Source organism: Silurus meridionalis, chromosome 2 (assembly GCF_014805685.1).
Source record: "Silurus meridionalis isolate SWU-2019-XX chromosome 2, ASM1480568v1, whole genome shotgun sequence".
NCBI classification, from domain to species: domain Eukaryota; kingdom Metazoa; phylum Chordata; class Actinopteri; order Siluriformes; family Siluridae; genus Silurus; species Silurus meridionalis.
In genome coordinates this window covers 20652248-20680108 of record NC_060885.1, presented here as the reverse complement: position 1 = coordinate 20680108, position 27861 = coordinate 20652248, and the positions used below count along the sequence as shown (strand labels likewise).

The window sequence follows — 27861 nt, the reverse complement described above, 5'->3', positions numbered from 1 at the left end:
TGAACACCCCGCCCCCAAAAAATAAAAATAAAATCAATAAATAAATAAATAAAAATACATGCTATACATTTGTGAAAGCATAGAATTTTATAGAATGTATACAAATGATGTAATATTAAACTTTTCCCTTTCCTGGAACTAAGAGATTAAACACGTCATTAGAATGCATTTTTGTATAACATGAACTCCATTGTGAAGTGGAAAAAACTTGACTTGTCTGTAATGAACCAGAACTCAAAATGCACCCAAGTCGACCTCACCAAACATCAGTCCCTGTCCTCAATACTATTGTTGTAGTTGACGACCTCACACTCCTGCTCCAAAATCTAGTGGAAAGCCTGGCAATTATTATAACAGCAAAGGGAGGCAACTCCAGTGGTCATAGTTTTGGGGTGTGGTTAATGAACACAATTATATAATGATTACCTTATTATATTAATTAAGAAGTATTATTTTAGCATTTATATTGTTGCCTCAATAATACAAATTAGAGCAGGGAATTTTTCTTTAAAAGATCTTGTATAAGGGATTTTATTTTATATAGATTATTTTTCTTTTTTTTTATGTGCACTGCATGCTATGACTCCATGCGGTCTCTCAGTTCTATTATTATATTACATAACAGAAAATTAATTATGTCATTGAATGACAGAAGAGTTACAAAATAAACACCTTCTAAAATGACATCCCAAATTGAAAATTGAGTTTATTTCATTGAGAGATGCAAAAGGACAAACCAGAGAGCTGATTTTAATATTCTCTTTCAATGATCAAGATGATTATCAATACAATAATCAAACAAGCAAACATTTGCTATCTAGGGACAGGCATAAGACAACCTGGACATCTCAAAGAACAGCACCTCAAGAAAAGACTTGATTTAACAATGAAACATTCCAGATCCCTATGAAGTAGTCAGCATTTGTGGACATGTCCTCTCTATAGATTCTTGGTTTTTGAAGAGATTCTTTTTTTTTTTTATTGAAAATTAGATACATTTATATATTATATATAAATAAATAAAACAACTAGATATGTAACTAACTATATACCGAGTAACTTAAATAATGCAGTGTGATAGCCCATTTTATTTAAAATAAAGTAAAGACAATGGCAATTTTTTTCATTGAATTACAAGAACAACAATGTGGGAACAGAATAAACACAAATAATGTTTTTTATTTTCAAACAAACTTACCAGAGGTTCTGCTACAGAAATGCAGCTTTAATGACCAAATTAACAATTAAAATATTCTATATTCATTCCACCAACACATTCTATAACATGACATTAAGTCAAGGGCACTTGTACCTCCTAACTGGACTGCAGGCTGCATCTGGTTTTTCACAGTTCTCTAGCACTCGGCACTATTGCTTTCTACAGTACATTAAAAGACTAAGGGGAAAATGTGAAAACATCTCAAAGAACATCGTCATAGATTGATCGAACAGCTTATTCTCAAAACAGGGCATTAAAAATAAAAGGTGGTAAAGCCTAAAAGGACAAAAATAAACAGCAAAAAGTGAGAAAGTAATTGTGACACAAATGTGAGTTTAGAACAGATAATAGAACTTTACATAACTTCAATGGAACAGCAAATTAATTTGTAAAAAAAAAATAGAAAGAAACCAAAGCATAAATATTATATTCTTTAAATAAGGACAAAGATAAAACAAGAGGTTTATTAAGAATTGTAAACTTTAGTCTCTGACTGACATTAATATGCCACGAGTCCACTCAAACGACACGGTACCATACCAGTCTAAATCACTCACTTTACATCAAGCACAACCTAAGAGCTAGAGATCAAAAGTCAATATAGAGGATTTAAAACCTTAAATGATTCTAATTATATGTTTTCTGACAAGTTACATGTTATATATAGATCTCTGATTTTCTAGCTTAGCTGGACTAGAAGAATTACAGTAGCACATGAATACTGTAAATATCTTAGGTTCAGAGAATGAGCTAGTGCAGTGTATATGTGCATGTATTTGTGTTCGCTCAGTACTTATGCTTTTGAGGAAGAACCATTTAATTAAGTGTACGTGTGGCTTAAAAGTGCTGTTACACAGGCCGCTACCACACAACTACAGATGGTGCTACACTGTGAAAAACACTGATAGTGGAAACATCCGAGTAACATCAGAGTAACACTGCAGGCACATTGACACAGGCCGGAGCCATGGCTGCACTGGGAATACTGGGACACTGAATTATAGCAAGTTCGTACATTAAGTATTCCATAATCATCCACCTCTCTTATAGACAGTACTGTTTGTTCATCGCTCAACACTGAGGCAGTAATAGCCTTTGACATTACCCGATTTACCCTAACAGTCTGTTGGCAATCAGGTCTGAACACACAGTCCCTTACAGTCACAACTCACAGAAAGGTACATAGCTGAAAAGTGATGGTTTCACCAATAACAGAACAGAGACATATGATAAGGCAGCATTTGGCATTTCACCAGAGTGGCATATATGCAGTTAGAACGGTATATATCCTGTTCGTTACACCTGAAAGCACTGGCAGCAATGTGTGCATGTTAGCTCGTGCAGAATGGAAAGAGGGACTGGTTGACGAACATAGACTGGGAAGCCAGCATGTTAGTGTGTGCCTCTACCCTTATGTTTCTCAGTAAAGTGCGGAAGACATGACATGAGGCACAAGCAGATGTGAACTGACCGATTCTGCTTTCGTTCGCAGCAATTTTTTTTTCTCTAACAATGTCTATAGAATCAGCCTGTTCAAGCAGCATAGTTTTATGAGCTTAAATGAGACGGGTCCCATCAATGTGCGAGGAATGGAAGAACAAAAAAAAATAAAAGTTGGCTTATGCATTACTTTAAGCAGCAAAGACTATTCACACACGTTTCCAAAAACCAGACCGTACTTTCCTTTAAGTGACAGGCAGCTTTGGTAACTAGCTGGACAGATGCCCCTCACACATTTGTTTAGGGAAAGTGAGCAACTATGTGAAATTTCTTTGAAATTCTTATTAGAATAGTGGGAGCAAGGGATATTGGAGGCTCAAATAGGTCGACACTGTATTTTGAGACAGCGAAGAATGCTAGATATTAATCTTTCCTGTGCCTGTACAATAATGTTTCATTCTACATTTACATGGTTGCAGTAGCAGTGCAGGGTTGCAACTTCTGCCTAGGGATTGTGGAAGATTTGTGAAGTGACAGTGAAATGTTTACTGACTCTACTGGGTCATTTTATTTTGGAACGGACTTGCAACAGTGCAGGTGTTTGTTCCATAATGCGGACTAGCAGAGTGTCAATATAATCCTCTAGATCTTTGATTAAAACTTTCATCTTCTTTATCTCCATCTCCCGCTTCTCTAGCAGAAGGCCACTGCGCTCATACTCTTCCCTCTCATGTTGGAGCTCTGCATCCCTTTGTAGCAGGAGTGACACCAGTTCACTGTGGTTCAGATGGTAGTAGGAGCCTCCACCTTCCACCAAGAGCTGAAAAGTTGAGAAAAAAAAAAAAAACAGCATTTAATAAATTATTATTAGTATTTGGGTAACTAAGTATCCATAGCTTTTTAAATGGCTTGTATAAACCCTTACTGACAGGAAAATACTTTTCACTTCACCGATTTTACCCTCCAAATGTTCAATGGCAGTCCATTTCCTGTTGTAGAGTATTCCTCTTGCTATTTATTAATAAATTCATACCTTCTTGTCAGGTTCCTGGTCTCCTTGATGACTTCGACCTGGATGAATGGTGGACTTGAGCTTCTCCAGCACAGACCGTCCTTCTGATCTCTTCTCATCTGGAGGTGTCAAAGGCTTCACTAGATGTGGACTAAAACACCCGAAAATAAGACAAAGAAAGATCTGTAAATACTCAGTTACAGTAATGAAAGACCACCAAAACCACATATTACTAGCTATCTCCGAAATGAAAGCAGCATGTTGTATGAAGCAGTCACATTGTCCCCAGGTCCAGGCAAAAGACAGCTATGCACCCACCACTGTGGAAACCACAAGAGAATGAAAGTGTATTTTGAGTCCGTAAATAACAAGGCATGCAAACAACAGAGAGGAAGTGTTTACACCAAGAAGGAAAAAAGTGAGTACACAATTATTGTTAAATTCTCCAGAACAACAAATAAAAAAAAATAAATAAAAAAAAACACAACACCAGAAATTGTATATTCTAATTTAGACTTTAATTAAAGCAAACTATAGCAAAGTGCTGATTGAATGCATGAGAAAGACAGAAGAAAATAAGATTAAAGTGCATCCTCACACTAAACTAATCAGAAGAATTTGGAAGGAAGTTTGAGTAGTGCAGATTACATGCAGACCTGAACACAATTTGAATTAGTTTTTTTAATGTAATTTTGTTTAAAAAAATTAAAAATGATATACATATATAGTATTGTGCAAAAGGTTTAGGCACTTGTGGGAAAAAATGCAGTAAAATAAGAACCCTTTTAAAAAATGAACGTGTTAATAGTTTCTTTTTTTGCAAATAACAAAATGCAAAGTAAATTAACAGAAGGGAAATTCAAATTAAATGAATAAAATCAATATTTGGTTTGACTACCCTCTGCCTGCAAAACAGCAATCAATTAATTCTTCTACGTACATTTGCACTTCTAGGTACAGTTTTTGAAAAAATTGGCAGGTAGGTTGTTAAAAACATCTTTGAGAACCAACCCAGTCATGTAATCCCAGACAGGCTCGACATTAAATCCAGAACTCTGGGGGCCAAAATATTACTTTGCAGATTCCATGTTCTTCTCTACAGTAAGGATAGTTGTTGACATTGGCTGTATGTTGCAGTTGTTGCCCTCCTGCAGAATATATTTGGGGTCAATTATCTGTCTGTATTTCTCAGCATTGAGGACACCAATAATCTCCAAACCAGATCCGAACATATTTGCAGAATTTAATCGCCAAACTTTAAGGAAACCTTTACTGTTGCCTGCAGACACTCATTTTACTGCTCTCCAACCCTTTGGCAAACAGATTTTTTGCTACAGCCAAATTTCAGGTTTTGACTCATCAGTTCAGAGTACCTGCTGCTATTTTTCCTGCCCCCCAGTGCCTATGTTTTGAGTTCTTTGCTGACGATACTGCTGGACATTATCCGATGTGAAAGCAAAGTAAGCATAATCTGTCTTTCATCTGGTACATCAAGTTTTCTTAGCTGACAACTGTGTCTATGGTCCTCAACATTGTCCATTTCTTTGTGCTTTTTCCTGATCAGCACATCTTGGACCCCACTTTGCTTTGAAATCTTTGCCTGGTAGAGACTTTGATGCAGTATAGCTTTCAGTTAATGACCTTGTTTTAATCTACATACTGTTCATTTACTTTGTATATTGCTAATTGATGAAAATTCAAACCATACATTTTTTTCCAACAACTGACCAAAACTTTGCAAAGTACTGTGAGATTATATATATATATATATATATATATATATATATATATATATATATATATATATATATATATATATATATATATATATATATAAATAATTATTATGGGGTGTGATTGTACACATTCGTACCAAACTGTTTTGCTGCAGGGCTTTTGGTTAGTGCAGTGTAACTGTGGCTAGTGCACAGCAATATGATTTGTAGTAAAACTATTTTGTTCGACGCATGCGCGAAATTGCTGCCACTTACTGCAATCAAGAATTTTATGACAGATGGATCTTTTTTTGTTTGTTTTATGTACAGTTTCAACAATTTGTCTTAAAAAGAAAATCCTGACAATTTCTCATATTGAGGGTGTGAATGAATAACAGATGGACAGAATGAAAACATTTGTTAAAAGGAATGCTGAATTAAGCAGAATTTATAAAAAATGATGCTTGAAATATTCCGAGAATTAACTCCCAAATGTATTTATCGCCATCTTAAAAATGTGCTCCACTACCTACTCTACGCAACCACTGTGGAGGGACTTTTTGAACGCACTATATTAATTTATATTATTTAACCAAATCTGCATTTTATTTTAAATTGTTCTGAATTCCATTTGTAACTATTTTTGTACACAAATGTTTTTGCCCCGAACTGTAAATTTTGTGTACCGTTACACCCCTAAAATATAAATATCTTCCACAGAATCTGCAGAGATGCTGAATCACTCATACATACCCTCAAATTAAGTTAATCTCAAATATCCCTCTTTTGACCTCACCTGCTTAGATGACCGTCTACCTGATGTTCTTTCTGAGGAAAAGAATTATGTGATGCAGCAAGCAAAGTTGGAAAAGCGTCAGTAGCCAGTGCAGTATGCTGCAATTTTGCTGTGACAGAGGGCACAGGAAAGGGGAACAATGGCATACTAGTAATCTCTTCGGCCACATGCGGTGTAGATGCAGCAAGTGGTGAGAGGTCAAGCAAAGATAATGGAGAGCTCATCAATTGATCATGCCCTGAAGTTTGCCTGCCCACCACTGCGGGTTCAGGGGGTGGTGGTTGACTAGTAGACCAGTTTACATCAATGTCCAAATACTCCCCTTGAGAAACAAAAGCTGTTGTACTTGTTTCTTGTGCATTTTTAATTCGTTGTGATACTTCAAGACACAATTCCATGTTTGTGAAAGTCTCCCTAGGTGCAGGATATGCGACAGGGCTTGTGCCAACAGAATGTGTCACAGCATGTTGGGCCACAAACACATTCTCCAGGGGCAAATCTGTTTTAACCAAGTCGTGAATAATGCTAGAGTTTGGCTTGAATGCAAAATCAGAATTGCACATATTTTCAGGTGACTGACAAAAATCTGTGATAAGCTCCAGGTCCTCTAAAGCATCAGAACATTGCACTTGGTGAAACCGATGAGGCAGAGCTGAGGAAATATCATCCCTATACATATGAGAATCTAACATTAAAAGATTTTCCCCTGCTTTTGGCATCATGTCTAAGACATCAGGCATACTTTCATGTAGCAAATCTTGTTTCATAACAGAGTCCATTGGGGGATTGTATTTTTGTATTGATCCATTTGCAACAGTATCCATTATGACCTCTTTTTCTAAAGTGTTCTGGGAAGCAACACATTTTGTAAATTTCAACATTTTTGGTGAAGCTTTTTGGGAAATCTCAGCTGGGTCTTGCTGCAGTTTCAATATGATCCTTTGAGAGAAGTCATTTGTTGTCAAAATGTCCTGGGTTAAACCGGATTTTAGGTTGGCTTCTTGAAATGTGTAATTTTCCAGAGTGGCCACTGGAGAGAGTTGAGATACAGCAAGAGAAGTATGCTGTGACATACATGTTAGGTATTGCTCCGAATCTACACTCTTATACAGGCTATCAGAGAGCACATTCTTGGGAGACAGTGGTGAAGATAGTATGTTTCTGTTACCTTTTGGTGTCTCCACCTCACAGTGTTTTAGGACAGTAGTTTCAGGTAAACTGTTATTCTTGAAAAATCCCTTCGATAGATTACTAGATGAATCACTGCATTTATCCCTTTCAAGTGACATGTTGCTTGAGTTAGTAGAAGCAGAATCCATAAGAACATTCAAGTTCTTGCGATAAAAACCTTCCTCTTCAAAATTAACTTCACTTTTGTTCAGTGGTTCACACACTGGATTACCTGTAGGATCTTTTTCTATGGTCAGTTTTCCTTGCAACACAGACGCACTGGGTCCTAAGGGAATAGACAACCCTAATGTATATGTTGCTGGAATGACATCCAAGCATGTTCTTTCTTTAATAGGAGACGCCACCAATTCCAAATCTCCATCTCCTGTTCCAAGATCACCTTCCGATTCAAAGTTCTTCTGTTCTTTTGGTAGGCACTTTGGGACATTACAACTCCTGCTTGAAGATTCAGGTGCCACAATGGAAAGTTCTTCCAGAATATCAAAATTACTGTAAAACAGAGATGTATTCTGGATTTCAACAGACCCTTTAGCGTCATCATCATCCGTTTGCCTCTCAGAAGACATAGATTTTCTAGTTTTGTCTTCAGACTTTTCACCCCGGGCTAAATATCCAGGTGATTCAGAATTGGGTGCTGAGGGTTCAAGTGTCACAGATGACACAGGCATTGCATTTGATGTATTCTTTTGGAAAAATGAGACTGCGCTGAATTTATCATTATTAATTGTAAATTCTGGAAGTGTAGGGTAAGGGCATGCTAAAGCATTGAGTTCAGAGAACTCTATGCTTGAGTTTTGAGGCAATGAGGAGTCAATTTCGGATTCTAAAGCATCCCGAGAAACAAACTCGCAGAGATCAACCTTCTGCATACTACAGCGTACAAATTTAGCTTCAGCTTCAACATGAGATTGAAGGTCACCTTCAGCACAAGTGGGAGTTGGATTTGTTGGTTCAATTGAGCAAGAAGGAAGCACATTCAACATCTGACTATTAATCTTCGAGTTTAGCTTTAGTCGACCATCAATGAAATCATCCCACTGAGTATATTTGTAAGAGTCACCAGACACATTAGTTCTGCAAAAAGAACTGGTTAGATTATCTGATGATCCATCCATTAGGGCTCCTTTTGCATTTCCAGCTTCATCTAAGTGTAAAGGAGGGGTGTGGCTTCTTGGTCTGGATGCAGGCACTTCAGGTTGATAGATGGATGAGCTACAGAGAAAGGGCAAAGCAGGTGTTAAAGGAGTAACAGTATGCAGCTCCTGGAAAAATGGATTCTGCTTAAGTAGTGAAAAGAAAGGGTTAGCCGGAGAGATGAATGATGTGGAAGTGAAGGGGTTAGTGTGTTGGTAAGGCATATCCTCTGAAAAGTCAGTAGGGCACAAGGATAAAAGGGGACAGGCTCTGCTGGCTGGGAAGTCTGTCTGTGGAGCAACCAGCTGGCTGTGAATAAAAGGCACACACAGTCACCCTATTAGACACAAAATTAAATCTCTCAATTGCCTGCAGTATTTGTGTGAACTATACATTCAGCAATATAGACTAAATGGACAAGTTTTGGAACACCTGACTTTTTTAGCCATATATCTATCTTGAAGGCACACAATTGTATAGGATTCCTTTAGATGGGGTATTATTACATTTTCACTTCACTAGACCTGTTCCAGAACGACAATGCACCTGTTCACAAAGCAAGCTCCATGAAAATATGGTTTGCATGGGTTGAAGTCGACGATCTTGAGTGATCTGGAACAGAGCTCTGGCCTTAAATGAACACTTAGGATTATTTCAATCTTACTGCACCCCATGTCTCCTCCCCAGAGATCAGTGCCTGACTTCAACACCCTTGTGATTGAATGAGCACAATTCTCCACTATCACACTCTAAAATCTAGTGAAACATCTTCCCAGATGAGTGCAGGTTAGTGTGAAATGAAATTGTCAAAAAGCACATACTAATCTTATGGTCAGGCTTCCACAAAACATCCGTCCTTATAATTTGTTTTCTGAGTAAGGCCATGGTGGAAATTTTACTTAAATCCTGGCTGATTGGTTGCATATCAGTAAGTCTTAGACCCTGTTACTTGGTAATTTTATTCATCTTGAGTAGCAGGACATAGAAATGAAAATGTAACCATATTCGGATACTACAATCTTTCAAATAGAATTTATTTTCTCATTATTCTACACTCAGTAACCGATTAGTGAAAACAGAATTCTAGAAATGTCTAAATAAAAAAATAAACTAATTAATTAAACCATTGTATACATAAATATTTAGACCCTTTACTCAGTTAGAGCACCTTTTTCAGATCTTTCCAGAGATGTATAATAGGGTTAAAGTCGTTGTCCCCAAGCCACTCCTGTGTAGCTGATGAAGCTGTATGCTTAGGGTTGTTATGTTGGAAGGTAAACCTTCTGCCCAGACTAAGGACCTGAAAACTGTTGAATGGGATCTATCTGTTCTTTTTCTCTGTACCAAGTCCCTGCCACAGAGAGAAAGAAAACACAGCATGATTACTTTTTGGATGGTTTTAGGCATGTGATGAGTGGTGCCAATTTTCCTCCAGACAGAATGTTTAGAATTGAGGGCCAAAATGGTTAATTTGTGGTTTAATCAGACCAGAGAATCTTGTTTCACACAGTGTAAAGGAGCAATTATATAGATTTGTTTGAATATTGTTAATTAGAATTACATTTTTATTTAAATTAATTATTGGTTAGAATGTTTTTTTTTCCACGTCAAGACTCCTTAAAGCCAAGCTCCTTTATTTATTTTGAAAGGAGAAAATAGAATCACCAGTTTACTTAACATTCATCTCTTTTTCAGGTTTCTTTTATGCATTCACAGTTTTGCACCGAGGAGAACCTTCTATCTAGCCACTCTGCCCTTAAAGTCCAGTTTAGTGAAGGGCTGCAGTGTTGATTGTCCTTCTGGAGCTCAGTCAGAGTAACGATTGGCTTCTTGGTTACTACTCTTACCAAGACCCTTCTTTCCTGAATGCTCAATTTGGCTGGGCTAAGAGCTCTTGAAAGAGTCCTGGTTGTGCTACACTTCTTCCATTTGATATATATGGAGACCACTGTGTTCTTGGGAATCTTCAGTGCAGCAGAACCTTTTTGTACCCTTCCCCAGATTTGTGCCTTGCGGCAATCATGTCTCTGAGCTTTGCAGGCAGTTCCTTCGAACTAATGGCTTAGTTTTGCTTGGATATTTATCGTCAGCTGTGAGGCCTTCTATAAAGAGGTGTGTGCCTTTCCAAATCATGTCATCAACAAACTTTGATCAAATCCAGTCAAGGTGTAGAAACATCTCGGCAATGATCAAGAAAAAAAATGTGAGGCACCTGAGCTCATTTTCAGGTGATGTTGCAAAGGGCATGAATACTCATGTAAATGTGATTCAAATAAGCTTTTTTACATGTATGTTTTCAGTTTGTTATTATGGCATATTGGATGTAGATAAATGAGAACAAAATAGCAATTTGAATGATTGTAATATCAGGCTGCAACATAAAATTGAAAAACGTGAATGATCCTTCCAAAAGCAGCTTATAAGTGACATGGTGTAATTCAATTGTTTTACATTATATTTTTTTATCCCTTTAATGAGTGACAAAAATAATTGTATCATTTAGATACAACAAACAGCCACTATTCATTATCAATAATAGGAAAGGGCAGTTTGTTTTACAAAACACTTTATGGCCAAATACCTGCTCATATAACTCATTAAACCAGGTTAGAATTAATAACAGATTAGCTATTTGAGTTTGTATTTTAATAAGTAATCTTAAAATGAAATCACTGAAGGCTACAATGCTTTCAGTTAAGGTCAGTGCAGAACAGAGTCAGGGTACAATCATCTGTAAAAACCTCATTTAAAACAACTACACAGTATGTGTACCTGGAATGAGTAAAAGTAAATTAAATCATACCACACATGCTTTATCTTGCAGCACTGCAGACTGCAAGCAGTGCAGAGTTAGGACACACCATAATGATCATCCAACCATATCAGAGAAAGAGTGAGAGCAGCAGAGCCAAGTAGCATTGAGACAATGTAATATAAAAGGAAAAAGGTGACTGCAGTAGAAATGTGAACCAGGGCAGTGAATAAAACAATGCATCACAATCATATCGGTGGACAGTTAGGGCACCTTCATTTCATTTTTACTTTACAGTGAAAAATATGAAAGGTTCTATGAATTCTAGCAGCAGTCGTCACTAAATTCAAACACTGTACAAAATCAGTGTATACAGATTAACTAGTAAATATCTTGACATTCAAGGACAAGAGATGCATCACAACAGTTCCGACAGTTATGCATCAATCTCAGAAAAAGTAATAAAAATTATTTGAATTTTTTTTATAATAAGTAAAAAAAAAGTGCATGCATCATCATTCCTCAAACATTAGCATCTTTACCAATTTTGTTAACAGTAACCTGAATCAAAAGAAGATAGTTGCACTAAACACACACACTGCCATACATTTATATCTGTTGATCATCTTTAGGAGCCTACTAAAAGGAATCAAACAGCCAAAGCAGGTGCTGTGGACAAATGTATAGTTGGGGAGCAAAGAGAAAATGCAAGAGACACAAAATGTGCTATGATCTAATCTGGCTATGTTGAAATAAGTGTCAGCACAAATGAGAACACATTTATACACGTTTTATAATAAAATCAGTCAATAATAAACATGGTTTTACCTTGGTTTACTGTATGGGTCCTTAGAGCTGAACCAGCCTCTGTGTCTTCCCTCTGCAGCTGGCTGAACAGGACCACTTTCCTCTTTTTCTCCTCGTGCATGAGAGAACAAGCTTCGCTTCTTCTTGCCCTGAACATCTCTCTCACTTACAGACGCAACCTTCTCAATCACTGGTTCATCGGCAATCAGCCCAGCATGCTCCAGTGCAGCAGCAATGGCCGCCTTCTCCTCCTCTCCTGGTTTGTCAAAAGACCAGCGACGGCCATCTACAGGCCCGCCGCCCTGCTGTTTCTCTTTATGCCGAGAGAGGTTCTGCAACGACAGAGAGAGTGCAGACCCCTTCTGCAGCAGCCCTAATGCAGGGAACTGCACGTCAGGCTTAGATTTAGATTCCACTTTAGGCTGCTGAATCTGAAACTCTAAACTGGATTGAGGTTTGATTTCTGAGTGCTGGGCTGTTTGGGCCTGAGTAGATTTGCTTTTCTCTGGTGGGCTTGACTGAGGAGTTTGCTGTGATTCTTGTTGGGTCTCTATCTGTAGCCTTGGCTGTTGTAGTACCAGTGAGGGGGGTTGGTGAGTTAGAGGAGAGGTTTCCACTGGATTTCCATTAACACATACAGAGGGCAGGAGAATGGGGGCATCAATGTCAGTGGTCAAGGAATGAGGCACTGAGATGCTAAGGTCACACACCTCATCAAACACACTTTTGACAGGTGAGACTAGTGGTGAGGGAGCTACTGTGTGCTCTGAGAGAAAGAAAAAAAAGGGAAGGGAATTAAAGACCACAGAACGTTAATGTGATGTTAATGTGTTCTTGTCTGTCTATATGTATTACTAAATATCTACAAGGAACAAGAAGACATAAAAATAAAAGTAAAAGATTGCTTTGGCTGATCAGAAATATTCTAGATCATTTTTAAAAACTTTATTTTTACCACCTAATTTTTTGTTAATTATATTTAGGGTCTGATTTAGCTTTGGAAAAGAATAATAATTAACCTTAAACATTGAATAGAGAACAGGTTACATGTACCTGGGCTGTTGTCTGCAGTCAGGTTGCTGCTGTTACTTGGCGAATTGGAGAGGTCAGAGACCACTACACTGATGCCAGCAGTTGGACTTAGGCTGCCCCCCCTAGAAGACGACTCGCTGCTTTCCGAACCTAAAGACGTGCTAGAGCGCGTGTCAGAAGACTTGCGTAACCGTCCATGGAGAAAATAACTCCTCATTTTACTCCTTCTCAACTCCCCTCCTTCATCATCCTCATAGTCTTCTTCACCACCACCATCACTTGGCAGACGGCTTCGCGTGCGCGTTAACGTCCCGTAACCCCCAGGCACGACGGCCGAGGAAGACTCTTCATCCCCACCATGCTTCCGGGCACGCATGCGCTCACGCAGCCTGATGAAGGCTGACCGAGGTTTGTCCTTCAAAGAGAGGTCATACATGCTGGCTGTCAGATTATGGCGAGTGAACTGCACAGTTAGCTGAAGCTCCCCTCTTTCTTTCTCCTTTTTGCCAGTTTTAGAATTAAGCTTGTACCACCTGGGGGAAAGAGAGATAGCTTAATCGATTGAACTTACACACACGCAGGCATATATGTGGCAAGCTGTCATGGCCAGCAAGGCCTCTCTCTGCTGGCCTAAATGCCATCAGAATCACTGATTTACATTTTGTATTGTTTGGTTTATGAATATGTATTTAGTTATTCCTAATCGTCGATTCTCATTTAATACCATTTCTCTTGGGTGTGCTGCTGCTGCAATGTTATGCTGAAGTTTCTATTCAATCAGATTTAAGCAGTCACATCAAATATTGCCATACGGTCAGCAGAAATAAACAGCGAGTGTAGATAGCAGTGCACCTGTGGCTGCAGTGAAAGGAGTTGTTGAATTGTGTTAATTGGGGCTTCTTGCTTTAGTAATGCCACTCACTCTTACTGCATGAGATACAGGTCTGTGATGCAGTTCTTCGTTATACTGCATTTCTGCAAATATTGATGGTATAGCCATAGAGTCTTAATGATGGTATTAAGAGGTGGACTGATTCAGGTAGGACATCACTGAAGGCCTACATGCAAAATGAACAGCCTGTTATTGGTGTGTGTGTGTGTAATATTTATATTATTATTAATATATTAATATTTATATTATTATTATATATATATATATATATATATATATATATATATATATATATATATATATATATATACATACATACATATACACATACATATACACACGTACGTATGTATGTATATGCACAATTTCCCTTTTTCTTAATTTAACTGCCATATATGTTTGTATACTGTTCTCAAACAGGTAATGGGTACTAGGCAGTATATGGCTAAAAAGTGTAATTTTATTACAAAATACCCCATTTGCTCAATACACAATAGAAAAAAACTGATTATGCACATTAAAAGAGCTAGATTGTAAATCACATTACCAAAGGTGATGATTCAGTTTGGAAGCATTACATACTTATCTTAAATATTTTAACTTTTACTGACTTGCTACAGAACAGCATTTCCCCTTAAATCATACAAATTACAGAATATATATATATATATATATATATATATATATATATATATATATATATATATATATATATATATATATAAAAAACAAAGTACTTACACGATACCATGGGAATTTCAGACCTCATTAGTGGACGATCTAGATCACTTTCTTCTTATAACATTTAACACTTGTTAATAACTACTTTTATCAGAGCTAAACTAATGCAGGGCCCTGGGCCAGAGGCACAAATATTTTATAATAACAGACCCTGAAGCCACAATTATTCAAGTGAGACATAAGAGGACTATGGAAGAAAATATAAAAAAAACCTGGCCTAGCTGAGCTGAAAGCTAAGTGATTAGTTTTCACTTGCACATGGGTCACAATGTTATACAATAGTAATGCTCAGAAATCTTTAGATCTGCACAAAAGGCAAGTAGATCACTAAAACTCAGAACAATTAACAACCAGCATTTTAATGGTCCTTACATGCCATTTAAAAGATTTCATCCGTGTTTCATCCAAAATGACAGTCACTTCTTTATATGAACCAACTTGTTTTAAATAATTTGTCTAAATAAATACGGCCCTATGCAGCCACAGAAAATAAATCAATAAAACTCCCTTACAGTGATCTATATTTGTTAGTGGATAGTTAAGTTACCTCATACAACAGTTTGCAAATGCATTTTTTATACCAAATCTAACATGATCTAACATAAAAAAAAAAAAATTATTTACTAAAGTCAATATTGGGTTATAAATAAACTAATGTAATGTTATACACCGTTTTTATGACAAATTAGTAGCATTCACAAGATTTTATTCATCATTAATTTTTGCAGTTAACCATTAAACATGTTCACATGGATGTAGCAAGAAATTACTTTATAAACAGACAAGCTACAATTCCTTTATACATTGATCGCTATAACTTAAGTGGCTTTGTTATGCATGCCTTCTTTACCCTGCCAATTAAAAGGTAATTTTGCTTTGTACATATCTGTGGGCAAAAGGGCATAGTGTACAGTGGTGTGAAAAAGTGTTTGATTTCCTGATTTCTTTGCATGTTTGTCACACTTTGTTTCAGATCAAACTAATTGAAATATTAGTAAAAGATAAGTGAACACAACATGCAGTTTTTAAAATGAAGGTTTATATTATTGAGGGAAAACAAAATCTAAAACTACATGGCCCTGTATGAAAAAGTGTTTGCACCTTTGTTAAAACTGGTTTATCACACTCGAATTTCTCTATCCACACCCAGGCCTGATTACTGCCACACCTGTTTGCAATCAAGAAATCTCTTAAATGGAACCTGCCTGACAAAAGTGAAGTAGACCAAAAGATCCTCAAAAGACATCATGCAGAGATCCAAAGAAATGTAGACACAAATGAGAAAGATAGTAATTGAGATCTATCAGTCTGGACAAGGATATAAATCCATTTCTAAAGCGTTGGGACTCAAGCGAACCACAGTAAGAGCCATTATTCACAAATGGCAACAATTTGGAACAGTGAGAACCTTCCCACGAGTGGCCGACCGACCAAAATTACCCTAATAGCCCAGCGATGACTCGTCTAAGAGGTCACAAAAGACCCCACAACAACATCCAAAGAACTGCAGGTTTCAGGCCTCAGTTAAGGTCAGTGTAAAAACGGTCTGCATGACAGAGTTCCAAGATGAAAACCGTAGCTTAGCAAGAAGAACATAAAGGCTCATCTAGGTTTTGCCAGAAAACATTTTTATGATGCCCAAGACTTTTGGGAAAATACTCGGAACTGACGAAACAAAAGTTGAACTTTTTGGAAGGTGTGTCTCCCATTACGTCTACCATAAAAGTAACACTGTATTTCAGAAAAAGAACATCATACCAACAGTAAAATATGGTGGTGGTACTGTGATGGTCTGGGGCTGTTTTGCTGCTTCAGGACCTGGAAAACTGGCTGTGATAAATGGAACCATGAATTCAGCTGTTTACCAAAAAGTCCTGAAGGAGGATGTCCAGCCATCTGTTCGTGACCTCAAGCTGAAGCGAACTTGGGTTTTGCAGCAGGACAATGAGCCAAAACACACCATAAAGTCCACCTCTAAATGGCTGAAGAAAAACAACATGAAGACTTTGGAGTGGCCTAGTCAAAGTCCTGACCTGAATCCTATTGAGATGCTGTGGTATGTGGTTCATGCTTAAAAACCTTCCAATGTGGCTGAATAACAACAATTCTGCTTAGAAGAGTGGACCAAAATTCCTCCACAGCGCTGTAACACACTCATTGCAAGTTATCGCAAATGCTTGATTGCAGTTATTGCTACTAAAGGTGGCCAAACCAGTTATGTTTAGGGGGCAAACACTTTCACACAGGACCATGTAATTATGAAAACCTTCAATTAAAAACTGCATGTTGTGTTCACTTGTTATCTTTTACTAATATTTTAATTAGTTTGATCTGAAACAAGTGTGACAAACATGCAAAAAAATAAGAAATCAGGACGTGGTCAAACACTTTTTACACTACTGTATATGCACCTGTGTAAAATTGCCTCAGTCTTATCTTACTTGGGGCAACTTGTGTTATAATGACTCATTGTGTGTCTAGCTATGTACACAAACCCACAAAACAAAATGCTGTTGACATGCCCTGCATCAGAAACTTGCTCTCATCAGCAGTATTGATCTCATACATGCATGCACAGACATAACATTACTTTCATTGTGTAATGAGCCCAGAGATTTGGATCACCATGCTGCAGGAAAATGCTGCAATATTTTCTTTCTGCTCACAGCTGCATGTCTGCACCAATGAACACATAACCCATTATGGTCACTGTCGCTCACACCCACCCCCCACCCACACAGAGCTGGGTTTAGCATATATAGGTTTACTTTATGACACACACACACACACACACACACACACACACACACACACACACACACTAAAGTAAACCAATTCATAAAAGATAATGTCTAGCAAGGCTTTACTTCCTTTTATACCCACTCTCTTTCCTTATGTTTTCACAGACACAAACATTTATTATAAGTGTAGATCCTAAACCTGGCTACATCTGAAGAGTGGACTTAATCATTCTCATCCTGCACCTTTAGCCAAAATAATATAATGATGCTTATATTTCTCTTATTGTATGCAATGAAACCAAACGTCACTAACTTCAGCACCATCTATATCCATACTCAAATGTTTCTCTCTCTCACACACACACACACACACACACACACACACACACACACACACACACACACACACACACACACACAAAGAAAAAGGTGATCTTAGAGTCTGACCTAATAGCACTAGGATGAAGGTTTTTATTGTCCTAGGTAGCAAATCTTCTGTCTGCCAAATTTTGCTGAGATGCTCACTTCATTTCCTTTTTAAACATCCACAAACAGACTCAACCCAATTGTGTTAAACATTACGAACATTTATGTGACAAATATGAAACTACACCTCAAAAGCCAAGAAACTGTTTATATAATGCCTTTAACCCCTATGCGTTGATTTTTTAAATTATGGCATTTGTTATTTTACCAAAGTGTGTGGACACTGCTTTGCACAAATTGCTGTGCCAATGTGCAAGACACCATGCTATTCCTTCTTGCAAGTACTTGGACAATTAACAACACAGTCAATGTCTGAGAACCTATAAGAAATAACATGGCATGTTAAAACAATGACAGCAAAAAACAGTATCTAGATGCATCTTGTATTTGAAAGCATACTGTATTAACAAGAGTGATGCACAGAGTCACAGTAAACATTCTGTAAAAAGAAAGAAAAAAAATAAAATAAAAAACCACACACACACACACACACACACACACACACACACACACACTTCACAGACTGTGTTAAATTATTTTTCTCGGGGCCCTGTCTTATTGACCAACTAATTTGATTTCCTATTTCATAGACATGCAAAGGAAGTGGTGAGAATTAAAAGTTGTCTCAGGAAACACACTTATTTCCACCTACATATGCATTCACACACAAAGTAATAATCACTAGGGATCTTTTATCAAGGCGTTAGCAAAGCTGCATGTAATGATTTGCATAAGCCAAACCAAATAATTAACAAAAGTTTAAGAACCGCTGCTGCCTGCTGCATTCGCATGTATATCTTTCTGAATATTAGTGACCTGTAAATTACTAGGGGCATGCATGACACAGCTGATTAGGATTTGGTGAGACCCATGTAATTCCTTAAACCAAACGTTTACAGAGCTGAAATTCCAAGTGTAAAGCAAACTTTTCAAATCACATCTATGGCATTATAAATATGCATTGTTTAACAGCGTAAATAAGTAAATGTTTTGACATGTACTATCTACTGTACAACTTTTCAGTCTTGAGTTAATTTCCACACATTTAGTGGTAAGAGTAAGAAGCATTCTATATAGGATTTTTTTAAATAGATTTTGTTGTGTAAAATAAATTAATGAATAAATGACAAATAAATCAGTTCATATTCAACATAACAAATTCAGCCCATTATGTCTAATGTTACTGCTCCATACTATTTCTCCATGCTACCTAGAGTGAGCCAAAAGTATATTCCTAACAAACCAAAAATCACATTTCTGGTTAAGTTTATGGTGTTATAAATGCCACAATGACAATTAAGCCACATATTAAATAAATCATACATACAATCACACATACAATCACCATACACTTTATTAGGAACACCTGTATATGTATACAGTTACAGCAATCAAGAGCTTAAGATAATCTTCAAATTAATTATCGAAATAGGGAAATTTTGATCTCTGTGACTTTAACCATGTCATAGTTATTGGTGCCAGATGGGCTAGTTTGAGTTTTTTTTTAAGATACTGCTGATCTCCTGGGATTTTTTACATACAACAGTCTCAAATTTACACAAAATGGTAAAACAACCAAAAAACACTAAGTGACAGTTCCTTGGGGTTGATATGAGAGATCAGAAGGAAAATGAAGATTGGTTCATGCAGCCAAGAAGGATATAGCAACTCAATCTCTTAAATAACTTTGCTGGGAAGCATGGATAAAAATCTAAACCTTGACCACCACACTAGATTCTAGTCAAGCAAGAAAATTCTTTTTTGAGGCAGTAATAAGAAAATTAGAAAAAAAATATTTAACTGGCCAATTTAAAAAAAAATTGTCCAGATTCTTGATTTAAAGCTTTGGGATTTGATGTGGTCTTCTGCTGCTGTAGCTCAGCCACCTGAAAGTTGGATGTGCTGATGTGTTCTGCAAAACACTTCACTGTTCACCACAGCTATAAAGAGTGCTTATTTACAATAGACATGCTGCAGCTTAGACAAGTCAGACCAGGTGTTTCGGTCTGTAGGAGGGTTTCTTATCCTATGTTTAGAAAATGTTTTTTTTCCCCTTCATCATTCTGTGCAGACCACTGTGTGAAAATACAAGGAGATCAGCAGTACTGATCTGCACCAACAACCATGGCACAGTCTCTAAGTCACAGATCATATTAACTAAAGCTCTTGCCCTGTATCTGTACGAGTTTATGCACTGTGCCAATGACTAGCTGACTGCATAAATGCGAGTTCACGTGTTACTTATATAGTGTATAAGTCAGTGATCTACAGTTAAGGCTGCTCCACGTTGTGCTTAGATAGCTGCTGTAGCCAGTTAACAAACAGGTAATATTTACACATTGTAAAGGCTGCAGAGTATTGCAAAGGTTGCTCAAAGTGGTAAGCCAGAAGAGGGGGAAAAAAAGTTTACCCTTAAGGGGTTTGTATATATTCAGAGTCTTAAAAAGAAAAGCCTTACATCATCACTAGTCTTATCTTGCCATATTCTAAGACATGTCAATGTTTAGGTACAGTCCTGCAAGAAACTTATATGTAACTAATATCAGATAACAGCATTAAATATTACCTACATTAGTTTGCTATATGCTTGCTATATGTAACTGGACAGCCTGTATGTTCACACAAGCATTATCTTTCAAATGTGGTTCAATATGACCATTATTTCAAATGATATTCGAGGTTACAGTTCGTATCACAGCAACTTCAAAATTTCAAGTTAACCATTTTACACTTCTAAATATTGCTAGAAATGTAATAATTAAAAGGTTTACAAGACCACAAATTTGGACAAATACTGCAACTGTAAATGGTCAAACACTGATTTAAAACTGATCTTTTCATGTGGTACATTTAAAATTGATTAAATATTTATAATTATGAAGCTAGTTACTCATTGGAATTTTACTGCATGACTAGCATGGACAAAGAACACCTTGCACGGTAGCATTTTATAATATTTAGTTCAACTGTGCCCAGCCTCATTCCTGAACATTCAACACACCCAGCTCTAATCTTTAGTAAATGCTCGTACACAGTTACACCTTCATTAGTTAGAACAGGAATGGTATACGTGGAGTACAACAAAGGTTTTTCTGCCAAGTTACTATATACCACGAAGATTTTTCATCTACCTGTACCTATGACAGAGGTTAACTGTGCAATGTACTGAAGAATAACAAGCAATAGAATAGATAATTGGTGTTTGGACCCAAAACCAGATATTCAACAAAAATACACGAGGAGGATCATTCCAGTGGTGTATGTTCTTAGCAGTATTGGTTCTCTGTCTTTGCACACAAAACCTTTGAGAAAAGTCACCACATAAGACATCACATGACCACTGGTCACATGTAGAAGACTCAATGCCATCCAGGCTTATAATTTGTGAATTTTACTTATCATTTAGTGTTTCCATTACAGACTAAACTACATCACTGATGAAGACTGCCTTTGTAGGCTTAAAGTTAGCTTACATTTATAGGAAGAGAAAACATGAGTTCTGTGAGAACAGGATGTTCATTTTCACATTTGAAACAGGAAACAAAAGTCTAGTCTCGGAGTCTGTAAGAGGTCTATGTATACGGTGACCTTGAGGCTGATAAATATTCTGTAAAACACGTTTAGAATAAAATACACTACATTGACCACAGCACAATGCCACTCAGGTGGTATCAGTAACCATCATTAGGCCTCCTTCACAATCCTCCCTCTGCGTGCTGTATGAAGGAGGGCGTGACTGCGGAGTGGATTGCAGCACTCTCTCTCTCTCTCTCTCTCTCTCTCTTCCCCCCTCTCCCTCTATAAGCTAGATCGCTCTTTTCACATGAACAGAAAACCAGATACCGGCTATAATGTCCATAAGACAAACTTACAGGCATTTGTGTACGTGTGCAGGAAGACAAAACTACTGGTGCTACTTAAGTAAACAAATCAAATAACCCAGCAGCCAATCTGAAGGCAGATAAACCTACTCGTTTCTCATGCATGCGCGCTCACGGAACACCTTGTCCACCGCGATCACGCTCTGGCCGAGGAACACATCCAGGCCGATGAGCGCGCGGTGCATGACCGTGAAGGTGAGGTCGCAGGTGCCCGCCGGGAGCGCGTCTCGGCCCCCTTCCTCCAGGACGCCAGGCTGCAGCTCGAACGAGCACTCCTCGCCCCACTCGGGCTCCGTGGTTTTCTCCATCACACACGTCGAGTACTTCTCCTTGCCGAGTTGCACCACGGCGTAAGCGTCGCTGGTGCCGTGCTTGCCCTTGGCGCGGAGCCCGCGGGCGCGGATCACCAGTACCTGCACGTGCGTCGGCACCCATCGCTGCTCCTCGTCCCTGTTTACCGAGGCCATGGGCGCGCGTGTTTGCGGCACCGGGACATAGACCGCGAGACGGACGGTGACGTTGAAAAAAAGAAAAAGAAAAACCCACAGTCTAAGCACCGTCGTGTGAAGCCCGAGTACTGCGCTGCTGCAGAGAGACCGTCATCCAAAGCTCTCAGCAGCTTATTCCCCGCCGCTGCATGATTTCCGTCAGCGGGTACACGCCTGCTACACGGTATGAGACCGTCTACCTCGAATAAAATCTATGAATCACGTTTCCCCCCGGCGTTTTTGTGTGTGCGCGTGTTCCGCGGTGTATCACGCTCCAGCACGGCCGAGGGTTCTCGCCTTTGCGGCGCTGTTGCCACCGAATCAGTCCGCCGACGTCACTGCTTCATCCTCCCGCTAAACGAGGAAGTACCGGAAAGCTCTGCGCTGATCGGTCCTCAGCAGCACTACCTTACTACACAGTATGTTAGAGTAGTATGCCGTTATTTCTTTTAGTTTTTAGTATGAACCCGGTTTGGTTAGTAATCTTTAATTCGTGATAATCCGGTCATATCCTGCGAAGGGATGCAAGATTTTAGATTTAATTTATAATTACCATTAGATGCGCTGTTGGCTGAGTAGTCTAACACCCCCCCTCTCCTTTTCAGCGCTTAATCATTCAAAATGGCTACACCGGTTGAGGTCCTGTACAGGAATTCCCTTATTATGCCTAATAATGACATGCTGTTCCAGATGGCAGTAAAGAGACACTTTGTAGTTTAGTGAAAAGGGGCCAACTTTTGGATGAAATACACCACCACCTTACCTGTGAAAAAGCCAGAGACAGGCCCTGACTGCACAAAGACCCAGAATGTTTCAGAGAAAGCTGAAGCCCACAGCGCCTATATCATCATCATCTGAGGGTAATTAGGTGCTCATCATCATCATCATCATCAAAGATCCCGGGCGTGGCTAGGGGCAGATTTTACGACTCATGAAAACAGCACGTTGGAAGATCATATCAATTTTGAAATCAATAGAGAATACATGAACTCACTGTATGCACATTATTTTTTTATTTTTGAATAGAGATATTAAAGGGTTATAATTTGTGGATAAAATACACGTGTTTCTTTTTCCTCCTGGATGGACCGGTATGCAAACTTGTGTTAAGCGTCCAGCGCCCATGGCTTGGAGAAAGACATTGAATATTTGTATATGACTTAGACTGTTATATTTCTTTTTGGAAAGTATTTTTCCCTATTCCATTTAAACATTAAATTTTGCCACACAATTTGACCAAAATTAGAACAACATTTAAACCAAATATTGAGGTAAAAAATAAGATTTTCTATACTGCTTTTTATTTATTTATTTATTTTTACTTTTTTTCTTCTAGTACACAAACTTTTAAATGTGCATTCGTTTTATTTCTAAAATTATGTACAGTAAAATACGTAGGCATTAGCAGCATCTGAAGAAACCCTCACAGAGTTATGATTAGAAAAAATATTTGCTGCCTTTTAATTCCATATTTATTTATTTGTTTGTTTTACAGAAATTGTTGTCTTTTTGTGGAAACCTTTATTTTATTTACTATTGTACTGAATATTTGGTGGGGAAAAAACAGAAAAATATAATGCAAATACTGACACACATTTGTTAACCTCTATATACAAAACTCTTAATTATAAGCAGAAGTATTGCCAAAAAAAAAGAATTCATTTAACAGTTGAGAAAAAAATGTATATAAAGGCATCCATCATGCTAATCTCAGTAATTCTACTCATCTCTTTAATGGCCTTAATTTAATAGAAAGGTCTGAATCCCCAGTGAGTGTCCTTGATTTACTCCCAATTAACAGAAGCTATTCTTAGAGATGATATGTCCTCCCTTCATCCACTCATTATTTGAGATCCATATCATCCACAGCTGTTGCATAATAAATGCCAGTTAAATGAACCATATATTCTCTTTCTAATACACGTTTTGGTGTCACAATTTTCCCACGGGTGATGCACATTATGGTCCAAACACACAGAGATACAAAATGCAAGCTGACATCCAAAAGCCTATTATTAGAGTTTAAATTAACCTTGTCACTTGAGAACCAGACCACACATTTCTCCACCTGACAGAGAGGATTTGCAAACACACATTCATTTATACATATGCACACACTAATCCAAACATGGTTCAGTTCCAGCACCAAAGTGCAAATAGACTACTTACAGTCTAAACTAGGTAATTAGATCTCTAATCAGGGATCAAAACCACAGCGCTGCACTACATAATGAAATTCCACACTCTTACACAAACACACATGCACACACTCATTGACCTAATCAACTCTTATTCACAGGCCTTAAGCGGCTGTCACTGATATGTTTGCTGCCATTCAAGCATGCACATGTACAAAGGTTGACAACATAATAAGAACTAACAATATAATAATACTGGACCTTTGTTTGAAATAAGATTAAAGGTTCATTAATGTAATAACAGCCATAATATTGAAATAACCTGCCTCATATTGTGTAGGTCCCCCTTGTGCCATCAGAACAGCTCTATTCTTACAAGAACTGTGCTACATCTGGCGCTAAAAGACACCATATTGCTTAAGTTCTGACGTAGAGCCTCAATGAATCAGAGATGTTTGTCCAGCATATCCCACACATACTCAGATTGACTAGGGAATGGCTGAATCAACACCTTGATCTCTTTTGTCATGTTTCCCACAGCATTTCCTGAACAATTTTTACATTGAGTCAGGGTGCCTTATCCTGCTGAAAGAAACCACTGCTATTAGAGAGGTGGCACATGTTAAAGCAAAATCCACCTAAATGCTAGGACCCAAGGTTTTTGCAGATTATTCCCCAGAGTATCACACTACTAGACTTTTTCCCATAGTTTTCTGGTTCCATCTTTCTCCTAGGTATGCAATAAACATGCACCCAGCCATTACATTTTAAAGAAAATATGATTATCAGAACAGGGTACATTCCTCCATTGTTTCATGATCCAGTTCTGATGCTCAAGGGCCCACGTGTTTTGTGGTGGACAGAAGTCATCATGGGCAATCTGCCCAGTTTGCAGTTGCACAGCATGAAGCTGTGATACACTGTGTATTCTAGCACTTTGTTTTTAATCAGAGACAGCATTAACAATTTTAAAAGTTTGTGCTACAGTAGCTGCTCTATAGGGTCAAACCAGACTGGCTAGCTGTTGCATCAATGACTTTGTCACTAGTTTTCAAGTTGTCCTTCCTTGGATCACTTTTTGTAGGTACTGTCCACTGCATATCACTCCACAAGATCTGCTTTGTTTGCTTCTATCTAACATAACTTGGCTTTTATCAAAATGTCCTTTACATTTGTTAATTTTTCCTATTTTTTACACATCAAATTTGCGGACTATTCACTCGCTGCCAAATTCTTTATATCCCCTGACCGGTGCCACAAGATAATCAACATTATTCACTTTGAAGTTAGCGGTTTTAATTTAATTGCTTATCATTGTATGTGTGTGTGTGTGTGTGTGTATATATATATATATATATATATATATATATATATATATATATATATATATATATAATTCATACAAGATGACTACTTAAAGTATGTCTGAAAACTGGCTCCATTCTGGGCCAAATTAATTGTTCATTGTTGTACAAAAACATTTAAATGCTTTCAAAATGAATAAAAACGACCCATATTATTTCTATACATTTTGCAAATGTATAAAGTGAAGTCTATTTTTCACTGCATCAAGTAAACTCACATGGACAGATCCAAATGGTTTGGTAAATCAAAACTCCTTGGGTAATGTTTCAGGGATCAGTCTTTTTTCGAACTTAATTCACATAATTTTCATTGAAATAAAATATTTTAATTGTATTTGAAATTATGTTTATCTTTATGGAGTTCAGTAAAGTACCGTTTTGCCGACACTGAGTTACAGCTTTAGTTCAATAAAGCTTAAATCCACACTCTCCCTGTTGCAGAGCTTCAGCGTTTTTTTTTTTTGTTGTTTTTTTTAAACAGTTTTTAACCTAAAGCAGATTGTGAAATTTTAGCATATGTTGTTGAAGCCTGTTACCCTCACTTTTTTGTGACTGATGCACATATGCATCTTGGCCAGTGTGGACCTTAGATATCCGAATCTCCCTTAGTCTTTTTAGCTGACATGCACAGCTAATTGGTATTTGACCTAATTAAGTGTAAACTGTGTGGCTATCTGTATATTACTTTTTTTTTTTTTATCAGTAAATTCTGTTAAACTTTATTTCTATGTAAAAATTAAAGTTAAACCATTTGAAATGTTCATTAACTACAATTGTACTGTACAACCCCAATTCCTAAAAAGTTGGAACAAAATGTATAATGTATAATTTGTTTAAAATAACAATGTTATTATTTTGAGAGGGAAATTCTGAATTTGATGTTCACTCTCTAGTGTTCTGTATTGTTTAAAGAATATAAGCACACTCTTGATGTCACCCAAATGAGGATGGATTTCTCCTTTTGAGTCTGGTTCCTCTCAAGGTTTCTTCCTCATGTCATCTAAGGTAGTTTTTCCTTGCCCCAGTCACCATGGCTGCTCATCATGAATAAATACACACCATTCACCTTAAATTAACTTAACTTTGTTGAAATGAGTAATCAGTCAAGTCAAAAGGAATGTCACTAAAGTCATGTTTCAGAATTTTAGTCATCTTTTGCATTTATTAATTTAAATTATTTTTTCTGTGATCTTTTACATTTCTCATCTTTAAGGGAAAAATAGACAACTGATTTATGTTGGCGTATGTTGTAAATGGAACAATGTGTGGTTTCTCCTCACAACAATACAATAATATGAAAATGTGTGTTTTATATCTTGGGGACCAAAGTATCCCATCAAAGATGGGAATATGTGTTGATGTTTTTTTAAAAAACTGTAAGAGGTTATTGTGTTGTGTCACAGTTGCTGCTTCACATCTTCAAAATCCACTGTTTAAGCCTGTGCTAATGTGACTGCCTATGTGGAGTTTCTGTACTTGTTCTCTGGGCATCTATGTGGGTTTCTTTTGTATTTCTAAATTTACCACCACCTCCCAAATAAGGCCTGTAAATTGCTACTAGATGTGGAGGATTGTTTTGGTTTGTGTTAGTCTGTGTGCATTGTGCCCTCTGGTTAGTGCTCAATTTAGGGTCAATTCAAGCTGCAACCAATGGCGATTTCATCAACTTGGGGGAGTACACGTCAACAGTGACCAGCTACATCGGCAAGTGCATTGATGACATGACTAACTCCAAGACCATTACTACACTACCAAGGTGCGTGCGCTGCTAAAAACAAGAGACTCCGCCTTCAGAACAGGGGACAAGACGGCCTTAAAAACAGCAAGGGCCAAACTGTCCCTGCCATCAGAGAGGCAAAGCGCGCACATGTCAAGAGAATCCATGGCCACTTCCAGGACAGCGGAGACACCCAGCGCATGTGGCAGGGCATCCAGGCGATCACGAATTACAAGACCACATCCCCTGCTTGTGACCGTGACGCCTCCCTCCCAGATGTGCTGAACGACTTCTATGCCCGGTTCGAGGTGCAGA

At 37.7% G+C, this 27861-nt stretch overlaps 1 protein-coding gene across 4 annotated transcripts; it reads right to left on the bottom strand.

The window, feature by feature from the left end:
* Positions 1-1159: 1159 nt before the first annotated feature.
* Positions 1160-25685, bottom strand: rab11fip5a (RAB11 family interacting protein 5a (class I)). Of its 4 annotated transcripts, none has more exons than XM_046872173.1 (6): positions 23091-25685; positions 13120-13631; positions 12088-12832; positions 6183-8585; positions 3693-3822; positions 1160-3479 (listed from the first exon to the last, which is right to left on the bottom strand). In XM_046872173.1, the coding sequence occupies exons 2-6, from the start codon at positions 13532-13534 to the stop codon at positions 3222-3224; spliced, it is 3951 nt and encodes a 1316-aa protein (XP_046728129.1). In that variant the 5' UTR covers positions 13535-13631; positions 23091-25685; the 3' UTR covers positions 1160-3221. The 4 variants fall into 4 exon arrangements, with proteins under 4 accessions (XP_046728129.1, XP_046728138.1, XP_046728121.1 ...); XM_046872182.1 differs by lacking the exon at positions 23091-25685 and adding an exon at positions 22881-23078; XM_046872165.1 differs by lacking the exon at positions 23091-25685 and adding an exon at positions 21930-22874.
* Between the last annotated feature and the right edge of the window lie 2176 nt (positions 25686-27861).

Coding starts and splice junctions, on each gene's coding strand:
- rab11fip5a (XM_046872165.1), bottom strand. CDS start 22,306: ATGGCCTCGGTAAACAGGGACGAGGAGCAGCGATGGGTGCCGACGCAC. Junction 13,632..21,929: donor CGCGCATGCATGAGAAACGA/GTAGGTTTATCT, acceptor TCTTTCCCCCAG/GTGGTACAAGCTTAATTCTA. Junction 12,833..13,119: donor GACTGCAGACAACAGCCCAG/GTACATGTAACC, acceptor TCTTTCTCTCAG/AGCACACAGTAGCTCCCTCA.